The 26666-nt window shown below is 40.4% G+C and overlaps 1 protein-coding gene across 1 annotated transcript in view; it reads left to right on the top strand.

Moving 5' to 3' along the window:
• Positions 1-26666, top strand: part of LOC114654971 (endophilin-A1-like) — a 216254-nt gene that overhangs the window by 176961 nt on the left and 12627 nt on the right. The window contains exons 4-6 of the mRNA XM_028805851.2: positions 2215-2358; positions 7987-8120; positions 10862-11020. Of these exons, the coding sequence (XP_028661684.1) occupies positions 2215-2358; positions 7987-8120; positions 10862-11020 (437 nt within the window). The remainder of the gene's footprint in view (positions 1-2214; positions 2359-7986; positions 8121-10861; positions 11021-26666) is intronic.

Below are 26666 nucleotides of genomic sequence, written 5' to 3'. Positions count from 1 at the left end.
GTCTATGTTCACTGTCTGCGGGGGTACATGCAAGCAAGCATTCCATTGTACATGGTACTTGTACTTGTACACATGTCAATAAAGAATTGAAATGAACTGAATACATACCTAAAATTGGAATTAATAGGAAATTTAAAAGAACTCCACGGTGGATTAATAAAGATTTCAAAAAGAAGCTGCAAAGGAACAAACTGCTTTATAAGGCATATAAGACTAATGACTGCAAGGTGAAACGTAGAGCGTATGAGAACATGAGGGCAACCATTAAGAAGGATATCAGGGAGGCTAAAAGACAGTTGGAGAGGAATACAGCAGATAAGGTGAAAGATGACCCGAAGAGATTCTTTCAGTATTTTAGTAGTAAAAGAAAAGTCAAGGAGGAGGTGAAGTGCATCAGAAATAGTAAAGGGAAATTAAAAGATACAGACAGTGAAATAGCGGATGCCCTATACTTACATTTTTCTGAGGTATTCACAAGTGAGGATGCGGATAACCGCCGAGTGGTAACAGGGACTACTAAGGAGGTACTGAGGGATTTGGAAATTGTAGAGAGAGAAGAGCTGCTCAGATTAAATAAGATGAAATCAAACAAATCACCAGGACCAGATGATATTTATCAAAGAGAGCTAAAGCAGGTTAGCGAGTACAGATATAAACCTTGACACATATTTTTAAGAAGTCACTGCACACTGGAGAAATTCCGAAGGACTGGAAATGGCAAATATCATCCCATTATATAAAAAGAGTGACCGGGCAGATCCAACAAACTATAGTAAGCTTAACATCATCACAGGAAAATTAATGGAAGGAATTATTAAGGATAAGATTGAGCAATATCTGGCAAGGACAGGAATTATTAGGAACAGCCAGCATGGGGTAAGAAGAGGGAGGTTGTGTTTTACTGACATGCTGGAATTCTATGAGGAGGCAACAAAAGGAAACGACCAGAGTGGAGCAGATGAGATTATTGATGTGGACTTTCAGAAAGCATTTGATAAGGTGCCACATAAGAGGGTAGACATCAAATTAAAAGAAGTGACAGTTCAGGGTGTGGTGTGTAGATGGGTGCAGAATTGGCTCAGACACAGAACGCCGAGGGTGATGGTGTGAGGAACCTCATCATAATTGGGTGATGTTAAGAGTGGTGACCAGCAGGGGTCAGTGCTGGGGCCGCTGCTGTTTTTATTAAATATAAATGATTTAGATAGGAATATAAGTAACAAGCTGGTTAAGTTTGCAGATGATACTAAGATAGGTGGATTAGCAGATAATTTGGAATCCATTATATCATTACAGAAAGACTTGGATAGCATACAGGCTTGGGCATATTTGTGGCAAATATTATGTCAGTAAACTTAAAATATTACACATAGGAAGTAAAAATGTGAGGTTTGAATACACAATGGGGGGTCAGAAAATCGAGAGTCCACATTATGAGAAGGATCTAGGAGTCGTAGTGGACTCTAAACTATCGACTTCCAGACAGTGTTCAGAAGCCATTAAGGAGGCTAACAGAATGTCAGGTTATATAGCGCCTTGATGTGTGGAGTACAAGTCACAGGAGGTTCTACTCAAGCTTTATAACACACTGGTGAGGCCTCATCTGGAGTCCTGTGTGCAGTTTTGGTCTCCAGGCTACAAAAAGGACATAGCAGCACTAGAGAAGGTCCAGAGAAGAGCGACTAGGCTGATTGAGGGACTACAGGGGATGAGTTATGAGGAAAGATTAAAAGAGCTGAGCCTTTACAGTTTAAGCAAAAGGAGATGAAGAGGTGACCTGAGTGAAGTGTTTAAAAATGTGAAGGGAATTAGTCCAGTGGATCGAGACGGCGACTTTAAAATTAGTTCATCAAGAACACAGGGACACAGTTGGAAACTTGTTAAGGTTAAATTTTGCACAAACATTGGGAAGTTTTTCTTTACACAAAGAACGACTGACACTTGGAATAAGCGACCAAGTAGTGTGGTAGACAGTAAGACTTTCGGGTCTTTTAAAACTGTATAAGTGGACAGGACTGGTAAGCTTTGTTGGGCTGAATGGACTGTTCTCGTCTTGATTGTTCTAATGTTCTAATGTAGTGCATGCTCCCACCCTCCTCATCCTCCTCCTAGTCCATTTCCATAACTCATAAGATGCTCTTATTCCTATTGGACCCCCTTCTTATGAGGTTCTCTTTTTGCTTTGTTTTCTAACCTCTGTCTCTCTCTTACCAGCTTCCAGAGCAAAGCTGTCGATGATTAACACCATGTCCAAAATCCGTGGCCAGGAGAAGGGACCAGGCTACCCTCAGGCTGAAGCGTTACTAGGGGAAGCCATGGTGAAGTATGGAAGAGAACTCGGGGAGGAGTCCAATTTTGGTAAGCCTGCACTACTCTTCACTTTGGCATCAAAAACCGAATGGAAGCACCTGCAATGTGACACTGCGACTTTCTAGATTCACGTTAAGCTCGTTAGTAGTGATGAGTTGAAACGATTTGTGTAACGTTGTAGAAGTTGAATTAGAACCCTGGGTCGATGTTCGTGATGTGGGGGGGCACTGTTAAAAAAGAACTCAGCTTTATTATTTGATGAGTTTGGGTTCAAGTTACATATTCTTCTTCTGAGCTTATGCTTGAACGATCAAGGTGTTTTTTTAAATCCAGTATAAGAAAGGCTTGAATTATTAAGAAAGGGCATAATAAGTAACTTCAGAGCAAAAATAAATAAAGAAATTAATGAATTAATTTAAAAACAAAAGCAAGCCTTGCTATTTGAAAATGTCATTGTTTAAGGCGGTGGGACGGTGGTGCAGTGGTAGCGCTGCTGCCTCACAGTAAGGAGACCCGTCTGGGTTTGCTTCCTCGGTCCTCCCTGTGTGAAGTTTGAATGTTCTCCCCGTGTCTGCGTGGGTTTCCTCCCACAGTCCAAAGACATGCAGGTTAGGTGCATTGGTGATTCTAAATTGTCCCGTGTGTGTGCCTTACGGTGGGCTGGCGCCCTGCCCGGGGTTTGTTTCCTGAATTGTGCCTTGTGTTGGCTGGGATTGGCTCCAGCAGACCCCCGTGACCCTGTAGTTAGGATATAGCGGGTTGGATAATGGATGGATGGATCTTTTAAGGCAGTGCTCTCAGACTCCAGTCCTGGAGGACCACAATGGCTGCAGATTTTCATTCTAACCCTATTCTTAATTGGTGACCTGTTTTTTGCTGCTAATTAACTTCTTTTTCCTTTCATTTTAATTGACTTGTTTTTTTTAAGATTTCTTCCCCTGAATTTCTTCATCGTTTCTCTGAATTGCTTCGTTTCAGTCCTTAAATGGCACCCAAATAGAAATGAAATGTGAAGTTAGGGAGCCAACAGAAGACCAACTAAGTCAGGGCCTCAAACTCCATCCAATTTCATTCCAACCAGTTGCTGCATTAGGCACCAAGCCTTGTTGTTAATTAAACCCGTTCTTTAATTTCATGGCTTGTTGCTGCTCTCATTGTGCAATAGCAGACATTTCTGAAATTGCTGATTTTCTCTTTTCTAAGAGTGCTGTTAATGTTTTGTGGACCTGAGCAGATCAACATTCCTGAGACCTTCACCTTTCTTCATTTTCAGATATTGCATGATAGACGCAGTTTGCTGGTCATGTTCTGGTTCATTGCGTATCTCATTATTGTTTGGCTGCAGATTAGGGAGAAAGAAACAATTAACACAGGGGTGGGCAATGTCAGTCCTGGAGGGCTGCAGTGGCTGCAGGTTTTTGATCCAACCCAGTTGCTTAATTAGAAAACAATCTTTGCCAATAATTTAATTTCATGGCTTGTTAGTGCTTTAACTCTGCCATGTCAGGTTACTCTCATATCGTAGATTTTTCTTCCCCTTTCTAAGGATATCATCTAAATGATTTGAAGTCTAAAATGGAGGAGTAGTTCTCAATCCTTCACTTTTTTCTCTTCACTTTCCTTCCAAGTATTTCATTTCAAACCAAATAGTGCACGGTAAATACATACAGAGGTGTAAATGGTAACAAACTAAATGGAGAACTGCTGCTTTTCTTTGTCATTTGCATCTTATTGTTAATAAGGGGCAATTAAAAACTGAGACTACAGCTGTTTAAGACTAAAATAAGACATAAGGGTTCAAAATCTTAATGAGCGAGACCACGAAAATGAAGAAGAAAGTGCTCCTTAATGCTTAGGCCATTGGGTTGGAACAAAAACCTGCAGCCAATGCGGCCCTCCAGGAACGACTTTGCCCACCCCTGAATAAGGGGTCTGTGTCTTCAACACCAAGTCATTTAAAATGAATTCAAAAGAAGTGAATTAGCAGCAAAAACAGGTCACTAATTAAGAAAAAGGTTTGAATGACAACCTGCAGCCACTGCGGCCCTCCAGGACCAGAGTTTGAGACCACTGTTTTCAAGTGTGCTGGTTGCTCTGTAGGCTAAGTTTCCTGTTAAAAAATCCAGCTGGATTAATTCAAAGGCTTGAGAACAGAATAAACCTGCAAACCTGTTTAAAAAAATCACATACTCCTAATCTAACAGGACTGTCAATCAGCCTCGTGAAGCGGGTTAATTGTGGTTACTTAAAGTATTAATGTTTGTCATGTCCAGTTAGCATGTTAAAAATTTTCTTATTACAGTGCATTTGGAAAGTATTCACAGCGCATCACTTTTTCCACATTTTGTTATGTTACAGCCTTATTCCAAAAAGGATTAATTTTTTCCTCAGAATTCTACACACAACACCCCATAATGACAACGTGAAAAAAGTTTACTTGAGATTTTTGCAAATTTATTAAAAATAAAAAAACTGAGAAAGCACATGTACATAAGTATTTACAGCCTTTGCCATGAATCTCAATATTGAGCTCAGGTGCATCCTGTTTCCCCTGATCATCCTTGAGATGTTTCTGCAGCTTCATTGGAGTCCACCTGTGGTAAATTCAGTTGACTGGACATGATTTGGAAAGGCACACACCTGTCTATATAAGGTCCCACAGTTGATAGTTCATGTCAGAGCCCAAACCAAGCATGAAGTCAAAGGAATTGTCTGTAGACCTCCGAGACAGGATTGTCTTGAGACACAAATCTGGGGGAGGTTACAGAGAAATTTCTGCTGCTTTGAAGGTCCCAATGAGCAGAGTGGTCTCCATCATCTGTAAGTGGAAGAAGTTCAAAACCACCAGGACTCTTCCTAGAGCTGGCCGGCCATCTAAACAGCGATTGGGGGAGAAGGGCCTTAGTCAGGGAGGTGACCGAGAACCCGATGGTCACTCTGTCAGAGCTCCAGAGGTCCTGTGTGGAGAGAGGAGAACCTTCCAGAAGGACAACCATTTCTGCAGCAATCCACCAATCAGGCCTGTATGGTAGAGTGGCCAGACGGAAGCCACTCCTTAGTAAAAGGCACATGGCAGCCCACCTGGAGTTTGCCAAAAGGCACCTGAAGGACTCTCAGACCATGAGAAAGAAAATTCTCTGGTCTGACGAGACAAAGATTGAACTCTTTGGTGTGAATGCCAGGCGTCACATTTGAGGGAAACCTGGCACCATCCCTACAGTGAAGCATGGTGGTGGCAGCATCATGCTGTGGGGATGTTTTTCAGTGGCAGGGACTGGGAGACTAGTCAGGATAAAGGGAAAGATGACTGCAGCAATGTACAGAGACATCCTGGATGAAAACCTGCTCCAGAGCGCTCTTGACCTCAGACTGCGGCGACGGTTCATCTTTCAGCAGGACAACGACCCTAAGCACACAGCCAAGATATCAAAGGAGTGGCTTCAGGACAACTCTGTGAATGTCCTTGAGTGGCCCAGCCAGAGCCCAGACTTGAATCCGATTGAACATCTCTGGAGAGATCTTAAAATGGCTGTGCACCGACGCTTCCCATCCAACCTGATGGAGCTTGAGAGGTGCTGCAAAGAGGAATGGGCCAAACTGGCCAAGGATAGGTGTGCCAAGCTTGTGGCATCATATTCAACAAGACTTGAGGCTGGAATTGCTGTCAAAGGTGCATCGACAAAGTATTGAGCAAAGGCTGTGAATACTTATGGACATGGGATTTCTCAGTTTTTTTATTTTTAATAAATTTGCAAAAACCTCAAGTAAACTTTTTCACGTTGTCATTATGGGGTGTTGTGTATAGAATTCTGAGGAAAAAAATGAATTTAATCCATTTTGGAATAAGGCTGTAACATAACAAAATGTGGAAAACGTGATGCGCTGTGAATACTTTCTGGATGCACTGTGTGTAATGAATTCCTTGGAATTGTGATCTAATGAGTGAAGTGTATGAATAGAGCCCAACAGGCTTGCTAATATGGTGCTTGTGCTCCTGTAAGGGTTACCTCTTGCAAGACTGGAATAATAAAGAAGAACAATTGACGCTTTTCTCTTACCTGTGTTTATTGCCTGAATCAAGACACCCAGTTAAGGGAATGCTGGTAAATCTCTTCCACATTGTAGCGTGCAACAAATTGTGCTACACTTCTAGTGAAATTTACGCCGTTCATGCAAGAAGTAAGGTGGTGAGTTCCTGTCTGGAAGCGTTTTCATGCATTAGATCTGCATTGTGTCTTGCCTGTCATTTAGTATTTAAATAAAGATCTTATGTGTATGCTATGTTTGCTCTGAGGGTATTGATGAAGAAGTACAGAGAAGGCCAGAAGGAGTTGGATTGTGTCTTTGTGGACCTGGAGAAAGCATAAGACAGGGTGAGGAGAGAGGAGCTGTGGTATTGGATGAGGAAGTTGGGAGTGGCAGAAAAGTACGTAAGAGTTGTACAGGATAAGTGTGACAGTGGTGAGGTCTGCAGTAGGAGTGATGGAGGCGGGATTACATCAGGGATTGGCTCTGAGCCCTCTCTTATTTGGTGATGGACAGGTTGACAGACAAGATTAGACAGGAGTCCCCATGGACTGTGATGTTTGCTGATGACATTGCGATCTGTAGCAATAGTAGGGAGCAGGTTGAGGAGACTCTGGAGAGGTGGAGATATGAGAGGTGAGGAATGAAGGTCAGTAGGACCACCAAGACAGGATACATGTGTGTGAATGAGAGGGAGGTCAGTGCAATGGTGAGGATGCAAGGAGTAGATTTGGCAAAGGAGTTTAAATACTTGGGATCAACAGTACAGAGTAATGGGGATTGTGGAAGAGAAGTGAAGAAGAGAGTGAAGGCAGGGTGGAGAAGAGTGTCAGGAGTGATTTGTGACGGGTATCAGCAAGAGTGAAAGGGAAGGTCTATAGGACGGTAGTGAGACCAGCTATGTTATATGGGCTGGAGACGGTGGCACTGACCAAAAAGCAGGAGACAAAGATGGAGGTGACAGAGTTAAAGATGCTAAGATTTGCACTGGGTGTGACGAGGATGGATAGGATTAGAAATGAGGACATTAGAGGGTCAGCTCAGGTTGGACGGTTGGGAGACAAAAATCAGAGAGGCGAGATTGCGTTGGTTTGGAGGAGAGATGCTGGGTATATTGGGAGAAGGGTGCTAAGGATAGAGCTGCCAGGCAAGAGAAAAAGAGGAAGGCCTAAGAGGAGGTGGTGAGAGAGGACATGCAGGTGGTGGGTATAACAGAAGAAGATGAAGAGGACAGGAAGGTGATCCACTGTGGCGACCCCTAACAGGAGCAGCCAAAAGAAGAAGAAGAAGGGTCTCATGTGTAGACATTTTTAGTTGAGCCGGTAGTACGACCCCTGCTTTGTCACACGTCATGACAATCCTAAAGATGCATCGGAGAAGAAGAAATAAACTCGAAGCTACAGGGCACTTAGAGAGTGCAAATATCAACCTCTACTGCAGAAGTCAAGAAAGAGCAAAGGGAGGACACTGGCTAGACGCATGGCCAGGCTGTTGAGGAGGAGTGAAGCTTCCTAGGTAGTGACATTTTCCTGTATAGACAACTGTGGTCCAATAACCCCAATTTGCCCTTTGAGCCCATGACCATTTGCATTGTGTTCTAAGCAAGGATCTACCTGGCCGTCATAACCTTTCTCTTTAATTGCCACACAGGCTTAGCTCTTATAGACGCTGGTGACACCATGCGAGAACTCGCTGAAGTAAAGGATGCTCTGGACATGGACGTGAAGCAGAATTTTATTGACCCCCTTCAAAATCTTCACGACAAGGACCTAAAGGAGATACAGGTATGTTGAACTCTGAATGTTTCAGTAGGTGACACCAATTAGCTTCACTTTGAATTGGGTATTTGGAAAAACTGAACATCTCGATCTGCCTGTCAGTCTTCATTTGTGGTCACAGGCCGTGGGTAGCGCCTGAAAGAATGAGAGCTCAAAGATAAGAGGCCAGAATGAGGTTCTGGTGGAGGGTTGCATGACTGAATCTTCATAATATGGTGAAGAACTCAGAAATATAGGAGGACCAGCAAGTAGAACCGTTGCTTCTCTGGACTGAGAGGAGCTTTTGAGGTGGTCACATGTTCTCGCTCATGATGGTCAGCTATTGACTACCTAGAGCATCTGCCTGAGCCTCTGTAAGCAGTTGGGTAAAACAATTGACTTGTACAACTTAATCTTCAGGCTTAGTGATTGTGTGGGTGACTTCTAAATGCTGTGAATTTTCGGGAAAATGATCACGGATAACAGAAAATGATCACGGATTTACCAAGTCGCGCCTGGACATCATCTTCAACAGTTATATCTCGAGAAATTCACCTATCTGGGCAGCTGTATAGCACAAGTTCCTCCAGAGGAGTTTGTTTCATGGCACCTGGATGGGTGCTTGTGGTGGTCCCAGTTCTCATTATCTTGGTTTTGTCACCCCTCCCAATCAAACCCAGTGGTGCAGCCTGGTTGAAAAGGTTGTTAATCATGGTTTGTAGCTAGAAGGAAATGTCGAGGTCAACCAGTTGATCTTGCTCACCCCATTTTGACATATTCATTGCTTATCCAGCGTAACTTTACCCTTGGTGGTCCCAAGCCCAGATAAAGAGACGAGGGTCGGATGTGGGGCCAGTGACCCCATTCTGTAAAAAAAAAAAAACAGGAGTACAGAAAAAGCGAGAGATGGACACATGACACATAAAAGGACATAACCCCAGCCAGGGGGGGAGTGGGGGCAAGGTCCTGTGGTTCAAATATAACACTAGCATGGACCCATTTCTCGCATTTCACACACCTAATAACTAACTCCACACGTCCACTTACCAGACCCCCCTTTGTCATGTTGCTTATCTCCTACCTCCATCACCTCTGCTTTTCCTACACTCCTTTTCAAACTCACGTCACCCACCCTGCCTTGCCACTTATGAATCTTCTCCTCAAAGTTCATCTTCCCTCTCGGCCATCCATAGCAGGTCATCAGCGTACCAGAGTTCCATGTGTAGGTCTTGTCTAAGGTCCCTTGTTATTGTTTCTGTCACAATGGCGAGCAACAAGGGACTTAGGACTGTGGTACAAATTCAGCCGAATTAGAGAATTGTGCGTATGAACAAGAGCCACCGGAGGGGGGTAACATTTCCTTCATATGTGGTAGGGGGTCTAGAATTACGAGTTACAAAATCACACAACCGGAACATTCAATACTCTGTCTTGATGCCAGGGGGCTGGTGTCTCCGCCAGGGGTGAAATATACGTGAAAAGCATCAGACACAACCCCTGTAAATGCCACAGGGTTTGAATGGGCATCCCGTCCAGAAAGGGGGATGGTCCCTTACCTGAATGGAAGGCTCCAAGCAGGCAGATGAACATCCCGACCAGGAGAGAGGAAGGAGCCAGACCCGGAAGTGATGGCGGGAAGGGATAGACAGACAGCCCACCAGAAGATGTCGCTGGGGACTCTTTATCTGTCCAGGACACTAAATGGCAGTGGCCCTGGATATCGGTGCCCAGTACGGAACTAGAAGGGCATGCTGGGATGTGTAGTCCAGCAACACAGCCCTGGCTGTAGGGGGCGCTGTAAGGAAGATGGTGCTTCCAAATTAAGTGGGACTTCCGTATGACCCGGAAGTGCTTCCACCGGGCAGTGGCCCTGGTACCGGAAGTACACCTGGGTCTTTAATAAAAGGGGCCGCACTCCCGTTTCCAGTCAAGTCGGAGCTGGGAGGATGTGGAGCAACACTCGACTGGACGAGGGTAGTGTGGTGGCCCAACACTGTTTCAGCCGTGGAATGGCTAAATGGGGGAGGCAGCTTGATGGATGAGGTCTCCAGGAGTCTAAAATTATCCAAATCTTATTATGTGATATCATCTACTGTTAAATTCTGCTCCGTACTTCTAAAAAATTTTTATTTTTTATTGAGGATTTGTTTTGTTCTGTGTATTGTATTGTATTGACCCCCTTCTTTTGACACCCACTGCACGCCCAACCTACCTGGAAAGGGGTCTCTCTTTGAACTGCCTTTCCAGAGGTTTCTTCCATTTTTCCCTACAAGGTTTTTTTTGGGAGTTTTTCTTGTCTTCTTAGAGAGTCAAGGCTGGGGGGCTGTCAAGAGGCAGGGCTTGTTAAAGCCCATTGCGGCACTTCCTGTGTGATTTTGGGCTCTACAAAAATGAATTGTATTGTATTGTAATGTGGTGAGAGGAATTGTGAGCGGAGAGTATTGTGAAGAGAGATAACCTGTGCTTATAGCGCTCTTGTTACCTGAGGAGAGGAATGGTAGAATAAACCTTCCATTATTTGAACCCGGGACTACATCCCCAAGCCACTTGTGTGACGTCACGTGAGTGTGGCTTGCCACCATCATTTAGGATTGCTATTTTCTTTGAGTCATTGTAATTTGTCCATAGCCTGAAATGTTCCAAGAGCTGGAGAAGCTGCCAGTCTACCACCCGCTTTCACCAAAATGTATGCATAGTCTGAGATAATTAACTGATAATGTGCCTTATGTCTGTACATGCGAAATAACACTTCTTTCTCGTATTTCTAGCACCACTTGAAAAAGATGGAGGGCCGGCGTTTAGACTTTGACTACAAGAAGAAGAGACAGGGCAAACTGCAGGACGACGAGATCAAACAAGCCCTTGAAAAGTTTGACGAGTCCAAGGAGATTGCCGAACAAAGCATGTTCAACCTGCTGGAAAGTGATGTAAGGACCTACAGCTTCAAGTCTATACATTTACACAATGTAGATGTCCGTGTATTCCTGTAGGCTGCTTTGTTGCACTTTTTCAGTTTATTGTGTTCATAAGAATTACAGTGGAACCTCGGTTTGCAAGCATAATTTGTTCCAGAAACGTGCTTGCAGTCCAAAGCACTCGTGTATCAAAGTGAATTTCCCCATAAGAAATAATGGAAACTCTCAGATGATTCGTTCCACAACCCAAAACTATTCATATAAAAATGATTAATACAAAATATGAAGTAAAAATACATAAAACAAATTAACCTACAATTTACCTTTGAAAAGAATCATGGCTGGTGTGAGTTTCTAAACTCTTGTGGGATTACACACAACGGGATGACACGCGGAAGAGCGTCCCAAAGCAATCGCAGTCTCCCAGCGCTGTAGCAGTCCGCCGAAAAAGCAAATCCAAAAAGATCGCAGACATGCTATAAGTGCCTGCCGTCGATGGGTGATACAAGGAACAAGGAACATTATAAATGTACAGGGCACAGTATCACTTTTACTACCTGACTGCTGTGTCTGTGTATAGGAGAGTGGCAGATCCTGCTACAATAAATAACCACGCTGTTGCTGTTTCAAGCTGAATAAAGCTGGTGTTGCTAAAGTACTGAGACTCAGCTTCGTGTTCTGGGGTGCAAGATTGGGACTCGCACGTCACAGCACACACACACACAATCACAGTCACAGTCACAATACTGTAGTAAACACTATACGCTGGTACGGATGTTGACTATATGAGTGAGGCACGCCGACTCAGACAGAGAATAGGAGACGATTACCCACAATCCCGCAGCGAGAGAGAGAGAGAGAGAAGAACCATCAGCTCAGTTGAGATCACATGACACTCAGCAGACAAAGGGTATACATACTACTTGTATTGCAAGACCTCGCTCGTTTATCAAGTTAAAATTTATTTAAAAATTTAGCTCGTCTTGCAAAACACTCATAAACCAAGTCACTCGCAAACCGATGTTCCACTGTACGTAGGAATCCTTTGAAGTCACTTCTAATAATTGAGCTAGCTGGACAGCCTCGTTTAATGAAAATAGCTGATGCACATTCCGGTTTGAGGTATCATGAACAAAAACTCGACATGACACCATCCATCCTCTTCCGCTTATCCAAGGTCGGGTCGCGGGGGCAGCAGTTTCAGCAGAGATGCCCAGACTTCCCTCTCCCCGGCCACTTCTTCTAGCTCTTCCGGGAGAATTCCGAGGCGTTCCCAGGCCAGCCGGGAGACATAGTCCCTCCAGCGTGTACTGGGTCTTCCCCGGGGCCTCCTCTCGGTTAGACGTGCCCGGAACACCTCACCAGGAAGGCGTCCAGGAGGCATCCTGATCAGATGCCCGAGCCACTTCATCTGACTCCTCTCAATGTGGAGGAGCAGCGGCTCTACTCTGAGCCCCTCCCGGAGCTTCTCACCCTATCTTTAAGTGAGAGACCAGACACCCTGTGGAGGAAACTCATTTCAGCCGCTTGTATTCGTGATCTCGTTCTTTCGGTCACTACCCATAGCTCATGACCATAGGTGAGGGTAGGAACATAGATCGATTGGTAAATTGAGAGCTTTGCCTTACGGCTCAGCTCCTTTTTCACCACGACAGACCGATGCAGCAATACTATCCACTTGCAGAGCCACAGCACCATACGTCACCGCAGTTTCAGACCCGCAGTTGTAGACCCGCAGTTGTAGACCCGGAAGTGACGTTTCAGGACTGACTTCGTAACATTACTTTCGGAAGGTTTCGGCCGGTCTCGGCAAGTAAGTCTTCTCCAAGTCAGAACTGACGTCACCGCAGTTTGAGGACAGAGAATCGGAAGATAACTTTTAGAAGGTTTCGGCATGTTTCGGCAAAGCCCGGAAAGTAATGTCGGGTCAAGGACCCGTTCAGAAATTAAAAGATAAAACTGACAAGGAAAAACAGTACAACAAACTAAATAATACACATCCTTGTGAAGTTCGGAGGGTTTCTGCCATCACCTCGTGTCATACATCAAACTACCGTATTTTTTGCACCATAAGACGCACCTGACCATTAGACGCACCTAGGTTTAGAGGATGAAAACAAGAAAAAAAATATTCTGAACCAAATGGTGCACTAATATGTTTAATAAAATATAGTAGAATAATATTTCAACCATGTAAATTCAACAGCGGTATTAAGAAACATCATCACTGTCATTAACAAATAAGGAGAGACTTTAAGTTTCAAGCACTCTTCTAGTTTTATGGAAACCCCAAGAACTCCTCATCGCTAGTGTCAGAATTTATTAAGCTCAGTTGCTCACAATCACTTTGCAGCATCACGTACCTATCATCACGCGACATAACCTGTCCAAAGTCACCAGGGGACAAAGCACGTTTGGACCAATGCTCCCTGAACTTATATCGCCAGTCTAGTCCCATCTATATTTGTAATGCCACAAAGCCCTTCATCTCATGTTTTGTTGTGGGTTTCCAGTTTGAAAAATGAGAATGCGGTGCAAGCACAGCCCTCGATTCAAAAAATTGCTCTGCATACCTGTTTGTCTCGTTTGACAGTAGCTGAAAGGCAGCTTCAGGAAAGAACAGCCTGAAGTAGTCCAGCGGCTGGTAATCTGTGGAGTCCAGAGTCCGTCTCAGTGATAATGCGCAAAACAATCTCTGCTTTTTTTTTTTTCTGCACTCGCTTCGCTCCCTCATGAGATGTAGATGCCATCTTGCTTTTGTTTACATTTCGCAACTCACGCACACGCAAGGATTAGATGCCGAGTCAATGAGTCTAACATTCCTCCAAGCACAGAGGGAATGAATGCCTGTAACGTAACAGTGAGTTTTGTCGCCCTCTACCCCTGGCTGTCTACTTTTGTCAGGTAATACACATCATGGTCTGTGACGCAATATTCGCTCCATAAGACGCACAGACATTTCCAACCTTCTTTTGGGGAAAAAAAAGTGCGTCTTATGGTGCGAAAAATACGGTAAACAATACGGATCGTTTCTGTGAAATACACTATTAACATTTACGTTGTGTTCGGGTGTGTAGGAACCATTTAACATAGACAAAATTAAAATCGTTAAGATCTGTGTTACTTGAAAATAGTTTTTCGTTTACATTCATGAAACGAAATATACCATATAATTACAATGTTTGCACCGCGTTAGATTTTAGTAAAACATTAATAAAAAAAAGTGATTACATTTTTTAAAATGTACTATGCATGCGTGCAATATTGTTCTAAACCAATTTAGAATAAACATTTTAGCCAATCTAATATTTTTAAACATGTATGTGAAGAAAACGGCAATACATGTTATACAGTACACTGAAATATGCTATATATTAATTGCCTTACATAGAACTGCTCTAGTTTTTGTCACTTATTATTATAAGCCACCAAAAAAATACTATTAATAACCCTAATTTATTTATACAGCACCTTTCCTATGCCAAAAATTCAGAAAGAACATCATAATTTTCACTGTAGATATACCCAAGTTTAGAATTAGTGTATCTTGAGTGATAGAGGCAGCTTTCGAACCAATGACTAGCACTTCTGTTTTGTTAGATTTCAACAAATGAAAATTTCAAGGAATCTACTTTCTACTAGGTAAACCTCTATTTTAGAACACTGAGATGGTTCATGTAGTTGATCAGATGAATATCATGGTCTATAGTATCAAATGTGGCACTTACTGTAGATGCTATACTATGGGCCTAAAAATGCAACCATGGTCAGTGGATTGCAAATCATTGAATACTTTGACTAATGCAGTACCTGGGTAAAAATGTTACAAGAGATTACTTTTATTTGCAAAAATATAGAGAACCGCTTACCTACACCTTTCTCTAAATTTTAGAAATACAAGAAAGATTAGAAAATTGGTCTATAATTTGATAGATCACAGTTAAAAAGATTTTTTTTACCTTAAGAAGAGGTTATTAGCCAGTATAAATAATGTAGATACATATCCAAGATTTAAAAACTAATTTATAATACTTAAATGTGGCTTACCAGAGAGAAAGTAAAAGATCTTTCACAAATGTAGTAAAAAAAATGAAGGAAGATTTAGACTTGTTAACTAATGCACCAAATTCTGAACATTCAATTTGGGCAAAGGGTTTTAATTTCACAACTTTCTTAAAAACAACATCATTTGACACTACTTCACTGGCTAAATAAGAAAACATAATTTATTATAAAGTGGTGTAGAATTTTGAAGCTTATCCCTAGATTACTTTCTCATTTAAAGACTTAATGTTCACTTCTTAACCGAACAGGAATATGTTTATTGTTTCATTTTCATTTACAAAAGTCGCGCCCACCCCCCCCAAAAAAAAAAGAATTAAAAGTTAAATAAACACTACGTTAACATTCGTTAGGAAATGAATGGATGGATGGATGGCTGGATGAATACAATTTATAAAATATATAACACACAATAAAACGGAACTTAAAAGATCTTAATTTAAGTTAAATATCGTCTTAAAATACTGGGAATTTTCCGTTCATCAAGAACATAGACTGAACTTTGGGCAAAATGCATTTTTATCGTATTTTGCTGACAATGCAACATTAAGTGTCGATTTCCTCAGTTTTTATGAGGCAAACCACCGTAACCAGTGTTGCAGTCATGAACAATTAACTCGCCTGCCAAAGATTACATACATGTAAACGTAACGTTAACTTTTTAAACTGTTTTGAAAAACGTTTTGCAAAATGTACAGTTTTATAATTATAGTTAAGAATAACAGGAATAATAATAATAATAACAACAATACCGTGCTGTTTTCTGTCATATTTTGTTTGTGCTCGAAAATGCTGCACTCGTGCTAAAAACCAAGACTTGTGTTCGATAAATGGAGGTGTTGTTTTCGGCTTGCCTAGAAATGGTAACGTCACTTCCGGGTCTAAACCTGCGGGTCTACAACTGCGGGTCTGAAACTGCGGTGACGTATGGTGCTGTGGCTCTGCAAGTGGATGCTTCTCCGATGCAGAGCCCGCATCACTGCGGACGCTGCACCGATCCGCCTGTCGATCTCACGCTCCATTCTTCCCTCACTCGTGAACAAGACCCCAAGATACTTGAACTCCTCCACTTGAGGCAGGATCTCGCTCCCAACCCTGAGAGGGCACTCCACCCTTTTTCGACATGACACATGAAACAAATTGGCAGCATTTGGATCCTTCCACTATGAAAGCAGGCAGCAGAGTGAGACACCTCTGTTTGGGCACGCCTCCTTTTGTCTGGTCCAGAATAGGAAGGGGCGGGGCCTTCTTCAGGCTCTGCAGACAGGCGGAGTCAACAACAGCAGGTGGAAGAGAAAGAACGGTCAGTGACAGATAGATAGATAGATAGATAGATAGATAGATAGATAGATAGATAGATAGATAGATAGATAGATAGATAGATACTTTATTAATCCCAATGGGAAATTCACATTCTTCAGCAGCAGCATACTGATACAATAAATAATATTAAATTAAAGAATGAGCCATCTCTCGGCTCGGGTTGGTATCGCTTACCTTCCTGAAGCCCTAAAGGTGATCCCCAGGCACAATACAAGAAAACTCCTGCTTAATGATATACTGTTTGAGATGCCTTGATGTTGTGATGACTCGGGGTGCATCTCCTGCCCCAACCCGACACAAATAGACAAAGCCAGCAGCTCAGTCCAACAAAAGCCTTCAATTCAGGTAAAGGCACACAGATCCAGAATAGTCCCCAATGACCGATACCAATAGTCCCAAACAGAGTAAAACTGCATCCCCTTCCTCTAGAGAAGCAGTTCTCAAACTTCTTTAGAATTTCTTGAGTGGCGGTCCCTTTAAAAATTGTTCGATGGCTCGCGGACCCTTTAATTAAAAATTAAAAAATCAATATTATTTCAAGAAAATTGGTGGCGCCAAATACTTTGCAAAAGGGTGCCACATACCCACTGCGCGGCACTGCATAGGTACAGGCTGCTGTGAATAAAACATTTTTTGACAAACAATTATTTATTCAGAAAATATTACGTACATCGTAGTTATTAAATTTAAGCTAAAATTTTAATGGGATGGATGCATCTGCTTCGCCTTAACCATTTGCGTTGAGCGGGCAATTTCACCACTTAAAAACACAAAAAATGTAAAATATGTCGTTTGTTGATTATCTGTATCCACCTTTAGTGTTCTTATTTGCTTCTAAAATATACAAAAAACTGTTCACGAGTGTTTTGATTCTACGAAAGAATCGATCATTTTTTATTATGATAAAAATAATAAGGGCTGGTTTGTGCCGAGCGATAACGGTGGGAAAACAATGCGGTGGCAGCGAATAACGGAATAGCAGATTAGTGGTCAGGTCTAGGTGGTGGGGGTAACGACGGAGCTCAGTCACTTACTTCCCCTTGGATGGTAAAGGTTAATAATTATAAAAATATAAATAGTATAAATATGCAATAATTTTTTCCCTGTCCCACCGAAACCGCTTCGGGACCACGGACCCCAGTTTGAGATTCGCTGCTCTAGAGCTTTGCAGCTTCCTTTCTCATCCACATACGAGCCTCACCAGCCTTCTGCTCCGACTCTTTTTTAAGCCATGCCCATGAGCACTCCAGGTGGTTCGTTAAGGAGGTCTACAATTGCCCCCCATGTGTGGTGGGTAGGTATTGTCCGCTCTAGAACCGACTAAGTTTACTTTAGGATCGTTCTACAAGCGAACAAATAATATCTCCCTCCCCAGTCCACTATCTTAAGGCCCCTATACGAGCCGGGACACACGACGAAATCTTGTGTCACTATTCTGGTTAATTGGCGATTTGGCGTAATTTTTTTTTTTACAGAAATTCCACGCCTAAGACGATTTCTAAAAGCCGCCAAAGTACCAAAAGAAGAGTCTCTTGGTTGGACTTCCTTAAGATTCTTAGAGTTTGTGGTCGAATATAAACTTTTAGACTCTGTTCCCAATCTCACTTTAGCATTAAGATTTTTCTTAACTTTATGTGTTTCTGTTGCATCACGTGAGAGGAGTTTTTCGAAACTCAAAACTAATTAAGAATTATCTCAGATCCACTATGAACCAAGCACGACTCTGTAGCTTAGTCATTTTGTCAATTGAAAATAGTGTAGCTGAAGGTATCGATTTTGATGACGCAATTTCAAAATTTGCAGAACAAAAAGTTAGAAAGAAGAGATTCTAAGTATCATGTTAAAGTACAGTTTGGTGGATTAGAGCCTAGAGGACAAAACTTGTAAACAATTGAGTTTTCATTAAATTGTATTATATTTGATGCGGGCTCTGCATCGGTCTGTCGTGGTGAAAAAGGAGCTGAGCCATAAGGCAAAGCTCTCAATCTACCAGTCGATCTATGTTCCTACCCTCACCTATGGTCATGAGCTATGGGTAGTGACCGAAAGAACGAGATCGTGAATACAAGCGGCTGAAATGAGTTTCCTCCGCAGGGTGTCTGGGCTCTCCCTTAAAGATAGGGTGAGAAGCTCAGTCATCCGGGAGGGGCTCAGAGTAGAGCCGCTGCTCCTCCGCATCGAGAGGAGTCAGATGAGGTGGCTCGGGCATCTGATCAGGATGCCTCCTGGACGCCTCCCTGGTGAGGTGTTCCAGGCACGTTCAACCGGGAGGAGGCCCCGGGGAAGACCCAGGACACGCTGGAGGGACTATGTCTCTCCTTGTCCTTGGGATTCCCCCGGAAGAGCTAGAAGAAGTGGCCGGGGAGAGGGAAGTCTGGGCATCTCTGCTCAAGCTGCTGCCCCCACGACCCGAACTCAGATAAGCGGAAGAGGATGGATGGATGGATGGATAAATTGTATTGTAATAATAATAAAGTTATGCACTAGGTACTATCACTATGAAAAAACACTTCTTACATTGTACATTAAACTGGCTTATTAATAAAAAGGCATTTTACTTTTTTTAATTCATAAAAAATTGTTTACAAAATAATTAACATGCCCTTTTTACTTAACCAATTGAATAAAAAAATTGCTTTCTCAATATATTTCATTTTATATTTTGGTGGACATGGGGGTGAAAAGTTTAAACTCCGCACCGGGTGCCACCAGACCTTGCTACGCCACTGACCCGCTGATCAACACAGTTCTGCTCTTCTGCCATTTCAAACAGGACGTAGTTTCAACACGCTAAACATTAAACATTAGATACAATCTTCTTCTATAATACGCTACCGTGGCAGTTCGTTTGTCTGTCCAGGATTTTAAATCACCTGTAGCTCGCAAACCGTTTCACCTATTGACTTGAAATTCGGTGCACATATACTACGTACTGCGTGGGTTTCCTCCGGGCGCTCTGGTTTCCTCCCACAGTCCAAAGACATGCTGGTTAGGTGGATTGGCGATTCTAAATTGGCCCTAGTATATGCTTGGTGTGTGTGTGGGTGTGTTTGTGTGTGTCCTGCGGTGGGTTGGCACCCTGCCCGGGATTGGTTCCTGCCTTGTGCCCTGTGTTGGCTGGGATTGGCTCCAGCAGACCCCTGTGTGTTCGGATTCAGCGGTTTGGAAAATGGATGGATGGATATACTACGTGACGTCTACTATCCGCTTTCGGGGCGATGATGTTATTACTCTTTTTATTTTCATTTGTTTCTCTTTTTATTTTTATTTTATTTTATTGTACAGTAGAATCAACTCTCGGCAGCGCGCAGCAGGGCGGCCGTGCAGCGCATGCGCAAGGGCGCCGTTCTCATTCCCTACCACTTTCGCTAATCATTCTTGAGGCAGATTGAAGACTTAAGTGCCAGATTAAGTGAAAAATTAAAGAAAACATACTAAGTAATTGCAACACAAAAAATTAACTTAATCAGTTTTAACGCGAAAAGATGCCGACGAAACAAGAGAAGCAGCGGGCCGCTAGGGTGGAGTAAAGAAGAGCTGCTCAGGAAGGAGCAAGTGCATCAACCTCTGAGCAAACGAATGCTAAACGTACAGAGAAAGAGGATGAAGACTAGGAATGCTCAAGTCAAGTGTATTCATGGCACGTTATCATGCAGTGCGCCGTTACTGGTTATTTTACAATTTCGAGAAAACAAGATCTTTTGTTTTCTCGAGATCTCGATAAAATTAGTCCGTTATCTCGAAGAAACAATTTAAACAAATAACGATATTGCACGTCCTCTCTCGGCTTCCGTACATCACCTCGTTACATGCAAAGTAAAAAGAGTTATAGTCACCTAAAACACAGAAATTAGTGTTATTATTATATATTATTTGTTGCAATTATTTGCTCTAGGTAAAACTCCATTTAGCTACATTTAATTACGATAATGATGGCAGAAATAAAAAAAATATCAGAAAATTAAATGTATTACCAGGAACACGACTGGGAAATAGCAGCTTATTGTTCCAATTACATCTTTATATCTACATGGCATGTTCAATGTTTACACATTATTGTTAAACTGATGATGTATAAATTAAAATAAAATCTAAAATAGTTATTGAAAGAATATCCATTATATTGAATGCAGTTTTTAATATTGTGTACACATTTATACTTCCATGATACATAAAATCCAGATGGTTGTTTAAATAAAATACTACTTCAACTTGAGTATTTTTTCTCAAATTTCATATCTGGTTGCTTTTTATCATTATAAATATCTATACCAAATTTGAATCATCTATCTGTAATTATAACCATAGTTTACTTGAAAATTCAGTTAAAGTGGCCCAAAAGTTGATAAGATTCCTTATTTTTGATATACAATATCTCATTGACCGAGGTTATTATTTTTTAATTATCGTGTTTACACACTGACAGACAGAATTTTAAAAATGGTACTTTTGGACTCAGGAAGGTCTAAAACATCAAGTTCCATCAAAATCTCGAGGTCAAATTTTTTCACGATTCCTATGCTTTCTCTATACTATGTATACAAGAAAGTTAAAACAGAGGACAGGTCAAAAAATCCAGAAATCACAGTTACTCCAAGCAAAAGTCATGATAAATATTCATCAACTATCTAGTGCATTCAAATGAACCGCCAGGAACTGTGGGAATATGGAGGACTATTTCGGACAAAATTAAATAAATAAATAAATGCGCAAATAAATTAAAGTTCTGTGAAATGTGAGCATAAATAAATAAATGTTTCATGAAATGAAGCCTTAATAAATAAATGTGCCATGAAATGAGAGCATAAATAAATAAATGTGTCACGAAATATGTTTTTTGTTGCTTATTTATTTATTTCATTTTGTCCGTAACATTCCTCCAAACCATCATGAAATACGACTTGAAATAAAACTGTCACTTTCACTCGTCAAAGTTGAGAGGGTGGGCTCTAACACACCCTCTAGTTATTGATTTGTTGAGTGTTACCTTCAGCCTAGAGTAATCGAACTATGAGCCATATGATTCTCAAGGTACCAAAGCGCATGCTTAAAGTTGTGCTTGTGAGTGTCCATGGCGAATATGACTGCTACAAAAAGTTGCCCAGAGTTGCTACGTGAAGCGGCAGTTTTAATTCAGGAAGCTCTAACCTCGTCATCCCCTCAGGAATCAGCACATGAGGTTTCAGCTGTAAGTGCCCCACTTGATAGCCGAAGACCTACCCCCACTTTGTCGAGTACTCACTCTACTCCTGTTCAAGATATACTACTGTATTTTAGGTGGCTGTGCTAATAGCGCTGTAAATTTGCAATAGTTATTTGTCTGCAAAATACAAACCTGCCTACAAGTAAACAGAAAGACCTGACGGTAGCCACATCACAAACGAAATATCAGTTGCTGAATACTGAAGAGCTATTAAATCTAACAGAAATATTTTGTGAATGTCGCACAATAGTTGAGTTGGAGCCATCATTTTATAAACATACTCGCCTCTTTATATTCACTTTGTTACAATGAGTATAATTGAACAGTGATTATCTTAAAATGCAGTTTTCACCTACTGTCAAGTGATTTTGGTAGACTGAGAATGCAGAAATTAATTTGATGCAAAGGATGTGGAGGAAACAAAACAGGTTTATGTGCATTTTTAGGATAATAAACTTTAATATGAACAGTTGTTTTTCTTCTCACTTAACGGTATGTTATACACATATATTGTTGCAAGTGTTTGTTTTAGTACATTCAGTAACCCACAGCAGAAAGACTGTGGAAACCCTTTTGAGTTAATTTTTCATGCTATTAAATAGCTTTCCGTTACTAATTTCCTATGTTGTTATGCATGTATTTTTCCTTGATTTCTCAATATGTGACTGTATTTCATTTTTTACTTTTTTCTTAATTATTTTTCTATGTTTACCAATATGTTCTATTTTCTTATATCACATTGTTTATATTTTTCATGTAATTGTATTTTTAATTTTTTATTCTATGTAATTGTTAGTCTACTACCTTTGCCTTTTTCTGCTTTTTCTACCACTTTTTATATATAAAAATTTGATTCATTTTCATTTCAGTTTGTATTCTTCATACAATTGGTTTCTGGGGTTTTTTTTGTTGTTGTTTTACCTGTTTTTTCCCCCCTTTTCGTAATTAAACAACACCTTTCTTTGTTTTTCACCACCCCCCATAATTACTGTTTAAAGTAGGTTTTAAACATTTATTTATACTCTCTCTCTCTCTTTCTCTAAGACCTGTGGTTCCTTGCAGTTTAGTGAGCATATTTTTTATACAGTGTTTCCTGGTATCCTGATTCAGTTTTACCCTTCTGTAGTTATTTGTAGTGTGTTGCTACTTCTAGCTTTCCTAAACAATCCTCAAAACATGGTGCCCACATTCCAGAAAGGATGATTCTCCTCTACATTTAACTGGGCTTTCAGTGTTGCAGTGAAAGAAATACAGTGATGAGCACATTTATTGAACACATTCAATTTTATCTTGTTAAAAACTATATTGCTGCATGTCAAAAATTAAATGTGTTGCTTCTTTTAATTAACAGCAGAGGTAGCACGGCTATTTGCCCCGTATGGGGGCTCAAACAACCCAAGGAGGCAATTTAGGTCTACTAGAAGGATGCCTTCTCCAAGCATAGTACATCACATAATGTACACACATAATTTTTGTTGTCTAAGTGACCAGACTTCTACCAAAACACCAAGTCAAAGCGAGCCTTGCTGCCTCTGGACTTGGAGAAAAGAGGATCTCCTTCACAGGTATGTAATATTATTAGACCACAAATAAGTAGCCCAGTTAACATAATGTAAAGTATGGAAGGAGAGAAATAATTTTGGTTTTGCAGAATAATGTCAGCAGTGTGAAAAGATCATAAATGTGAAATTACATGGTTAAGTAAAATGTGTGATATTTAATTCAAACTGGAACGTCAGTCTTCTTGCATTCTTCCATTTCTCTGCAACAATTCTCTCTCTGAAATATGTGATATCTTCGGCAGAATCCATTTCATCGGCAGTAGTAAGCATTTTTCTAATTAATTCTTGTGCTATCTCGTTTACTTCCACCTCACACACAGCCATGTTGAATTAGGCATAGCCAATCTACAGAAGTCGATTAACCAATCAATAACTAGATGGTGTGCTAGAGCCCACCCTCTCAACTTTAACGAGTGAAAGTGACAGTTTTATTTCAAGTCGTATTTCATGATGGTTTGGAGGAATGTTACGGACAAAATGAAATAAATAAATAAGCAACAAAAAACATATTTCGTGACACATTTATTTATTTATGCTCTCATTTCATGGCAAATTTATTTATTAAGGCTTCATTTCATGATGCATTTATTTATTTATGCTCACATTTCACAGAACTTTAATTTATTTGCGCATTTATTTATTTATTTAATTTTGACCGAAATAGTCCTCCATATGGGAAACGCTCCGCCTTTATAGAGCTGTGGGCAGTCCCTGGCGGTGATGGACAGGTGGCCCCGCCTCTTCAGGAAACCACCCACAAAACACAAGGCACATAACGAAGGCATAGAGATAAAGTAAAAAAACAGCAAATAATGCAAATATTTAACAAAAGTAACATTAACACAAATCAAATAATCAAAAAATGAACCAAACAAGACATCAAACAAGAATGTGAACTCCAGGCAGGATGGGAATTCTGGCTGAAATATAACAAGCAGAAGGACTTGAAGTTGTGGATGCCATCTCAACTGACCCCAGGGGTTCACCTCCCTAATGGGATATGAGGGGTCAAAGTTACTCCTTTTCACAAAACATCAAAGAAATGGAGGATTAGTAAAATGATCGTGTTGAGATTGCCGATCATGAATATGTTCATATTTTGTATATCTGATTCTTTACTGGTGGTCCTAGCCCTCCCATAAGGTGAAAAACAATCAATATCTAACATAAGCTTGTCGGGGTATCGTTTCAGACTATGTCCAGGTCATCAAATATGAATATGAGGTTGTTGTTAATGTTTAATCCTTTTGTAGGGATCTAGACCTCTATGGACCCCCATCAGAGGGTGACAAATGACACATTTCTAGAACAATCAAGATTATTTAGACTTTAAACATTTCAACTGAAGCACACATTTCAATATGTCAAATAATTGACGCAACTGTTCTTGTTTATTATGTACAGTACTTCAAGGTCATGAAGTTAATCATTACACTTCTTATGAACACCCCAAAATTAGGGGGGCCTACGCTATAATTCTGTCTTTTTTAACTGTACAATAACCTCTGGGTATCCAATTCTAATCCATTCTTGAAAATTGGTTAGAAAGCAAAAAATGAATATGGAAAAACTAATTTCCTATTATTAGATAGATAGATAGATAGATAGATAGATAGATAGATAGATAGATAGATAGATAGATAGATAGATAGATAGATAGATAGATACACACACTATATAGTAGATAGATAGATGTGAAAAACACTATATAATAGATAGATAGATAGATAGATAGATAGATAGATAGATAGATAGATAGATAGATAGATAGATAGATAGATAGATAGATAGATAGATAGAAAAGACACTATATAGTAGATAGATAGATGTGAAAAACACTATATAATAGATAGATAGATAGATAGATAGATAGATAGATAGATAGATAGATAGATAGATAGATAGATAGATAGATAGATAGATAGATAGATAGATAGATAGATAGATAGATAGATAGATAGAAAAGGCACTATATAATAGATAGATAGATGTGAAAAACACTATATAATAGATAGATAGATAGATAGATAGATAGATAGATAGATAGATAGATAGATAGATAGATAGATAGATAGATAGATAGATAGATAGATAGATAGATAGAAAAGGCACTATATAGTAGATAGATAGATGTGAAAAACACTATATAATAGATAGATAGATAGATAGATAGATAGATAGATAGATAGATAGATAGATAGATAGATAGATAGATAGATAGATAGATAGATAGATAGATAGATAGATAGAAAAGGCACTATATAATAGATAGATGTGAAAAACACTATATAATAGATAGATAGATAGATAGATAGATAGATAGATAGATAGATAGATAGATAGATAGAAAAGGCACTATATAGTAGATAGATAGATGTGAAAAACACTATATAATAGATAGATAGATAGATAGATAGATAGATAGATAGATAGATAGATAGATAGATAGATAGATAGATAGATAGATAGATAGATAGATAGATACTTTATTAATCCCAAGGGGAAATTCATTACAGACAGGTAGACAGCAATTATTCATCTGTAATTAAAGTATTGGGGTGCAATTTTTCAGAAATGATGCAGTCTGCTTTGCAATTATCAACAGCCCATAGTACTGACTTTGGATGTATACGCACACTCCCAGCTAACGCTTCATGATTTTTCCAACGATTTTCAGTCATAGACTTCATTCAGGTAACCTTAGCGAGTTTTCCTTCATCTACTCAACTCCACAGCTTTTAAGGTTGCTACAATATATTCGCCATTATTGGTCATTTTGTCAGTTCACACTAGTGAGTCGGCAATACGTTATTCTTCTGTAACAAAGGCTTTATTACACCGCTGTTTTTCTTTTCTTTTGGATAGCGATGTTTTAGCCTTTATAGGTGAACAGGATTTAACTATTTGGTAAGTACTTTTCAATTTATTTATAACTAGACAAAGAGCCAGTTTCGACAACGTTAGATGAAATGGGCACGAGTTTGTGTCAGCAGTGTATGAAGAACAAATGATAAGTAACGAAGAAGTTGTTTTGTAATGATTGTAATCCGCTTTACTTATTACTGTACAGGCTTGTACTGTTAGTTGATGAATTTTCCAGGCCTATAGTATAATATTGAATGATGAATGTTCCAGTACAATATGGAATAGTAATAAGTATAAGCACCACAAACCTGATATAGGTGTATTGAATGAATACGTAATTGAATCAGAATGCATAATTAGGCCTCGAGCTGTAGTCGAAATCGCCTTTCAGACCTCTAGAGCTTTAATCGAAGTCACCTTTCTCTTTGAATTTTTGCGGCCGTAAATCCGCCGCCTGCCGTGTTGTTGGGGTTGGATGTCGGTCTCGTAAGGTTTTTCGGGCAGCTGCGCAGAAGGCGACTGCGCATTCGGCTTCAGACGGACGTGAGTGAGTGAATGAGGAGGCAGGCGAATTATGTATTAAGATACTACTCATTTTTTTATTCATGCAGCTGCAGAGTCCAATTTATTCACCTTTACTTTT

Source organism: Erpetoichthys calabaricus, chromosome 7, assembly GCF_900747795.2.
Source record: "Erpetoichthys calabaricus chromosome 7, fErpCal1.3, whole genome shotgun sequence".
NCBI lineage: Eukaryota > Metazoa > Chordata > Cladistia > Polypteriformes > Polypteridae > Erpetoichthys > Erpetoichthys calabaricus.
The sequence above is the reverse complement of the archived record's forward strand: the minus strand, read 5'-3'. Positions and strand labels throughout refer to the sequence as shown.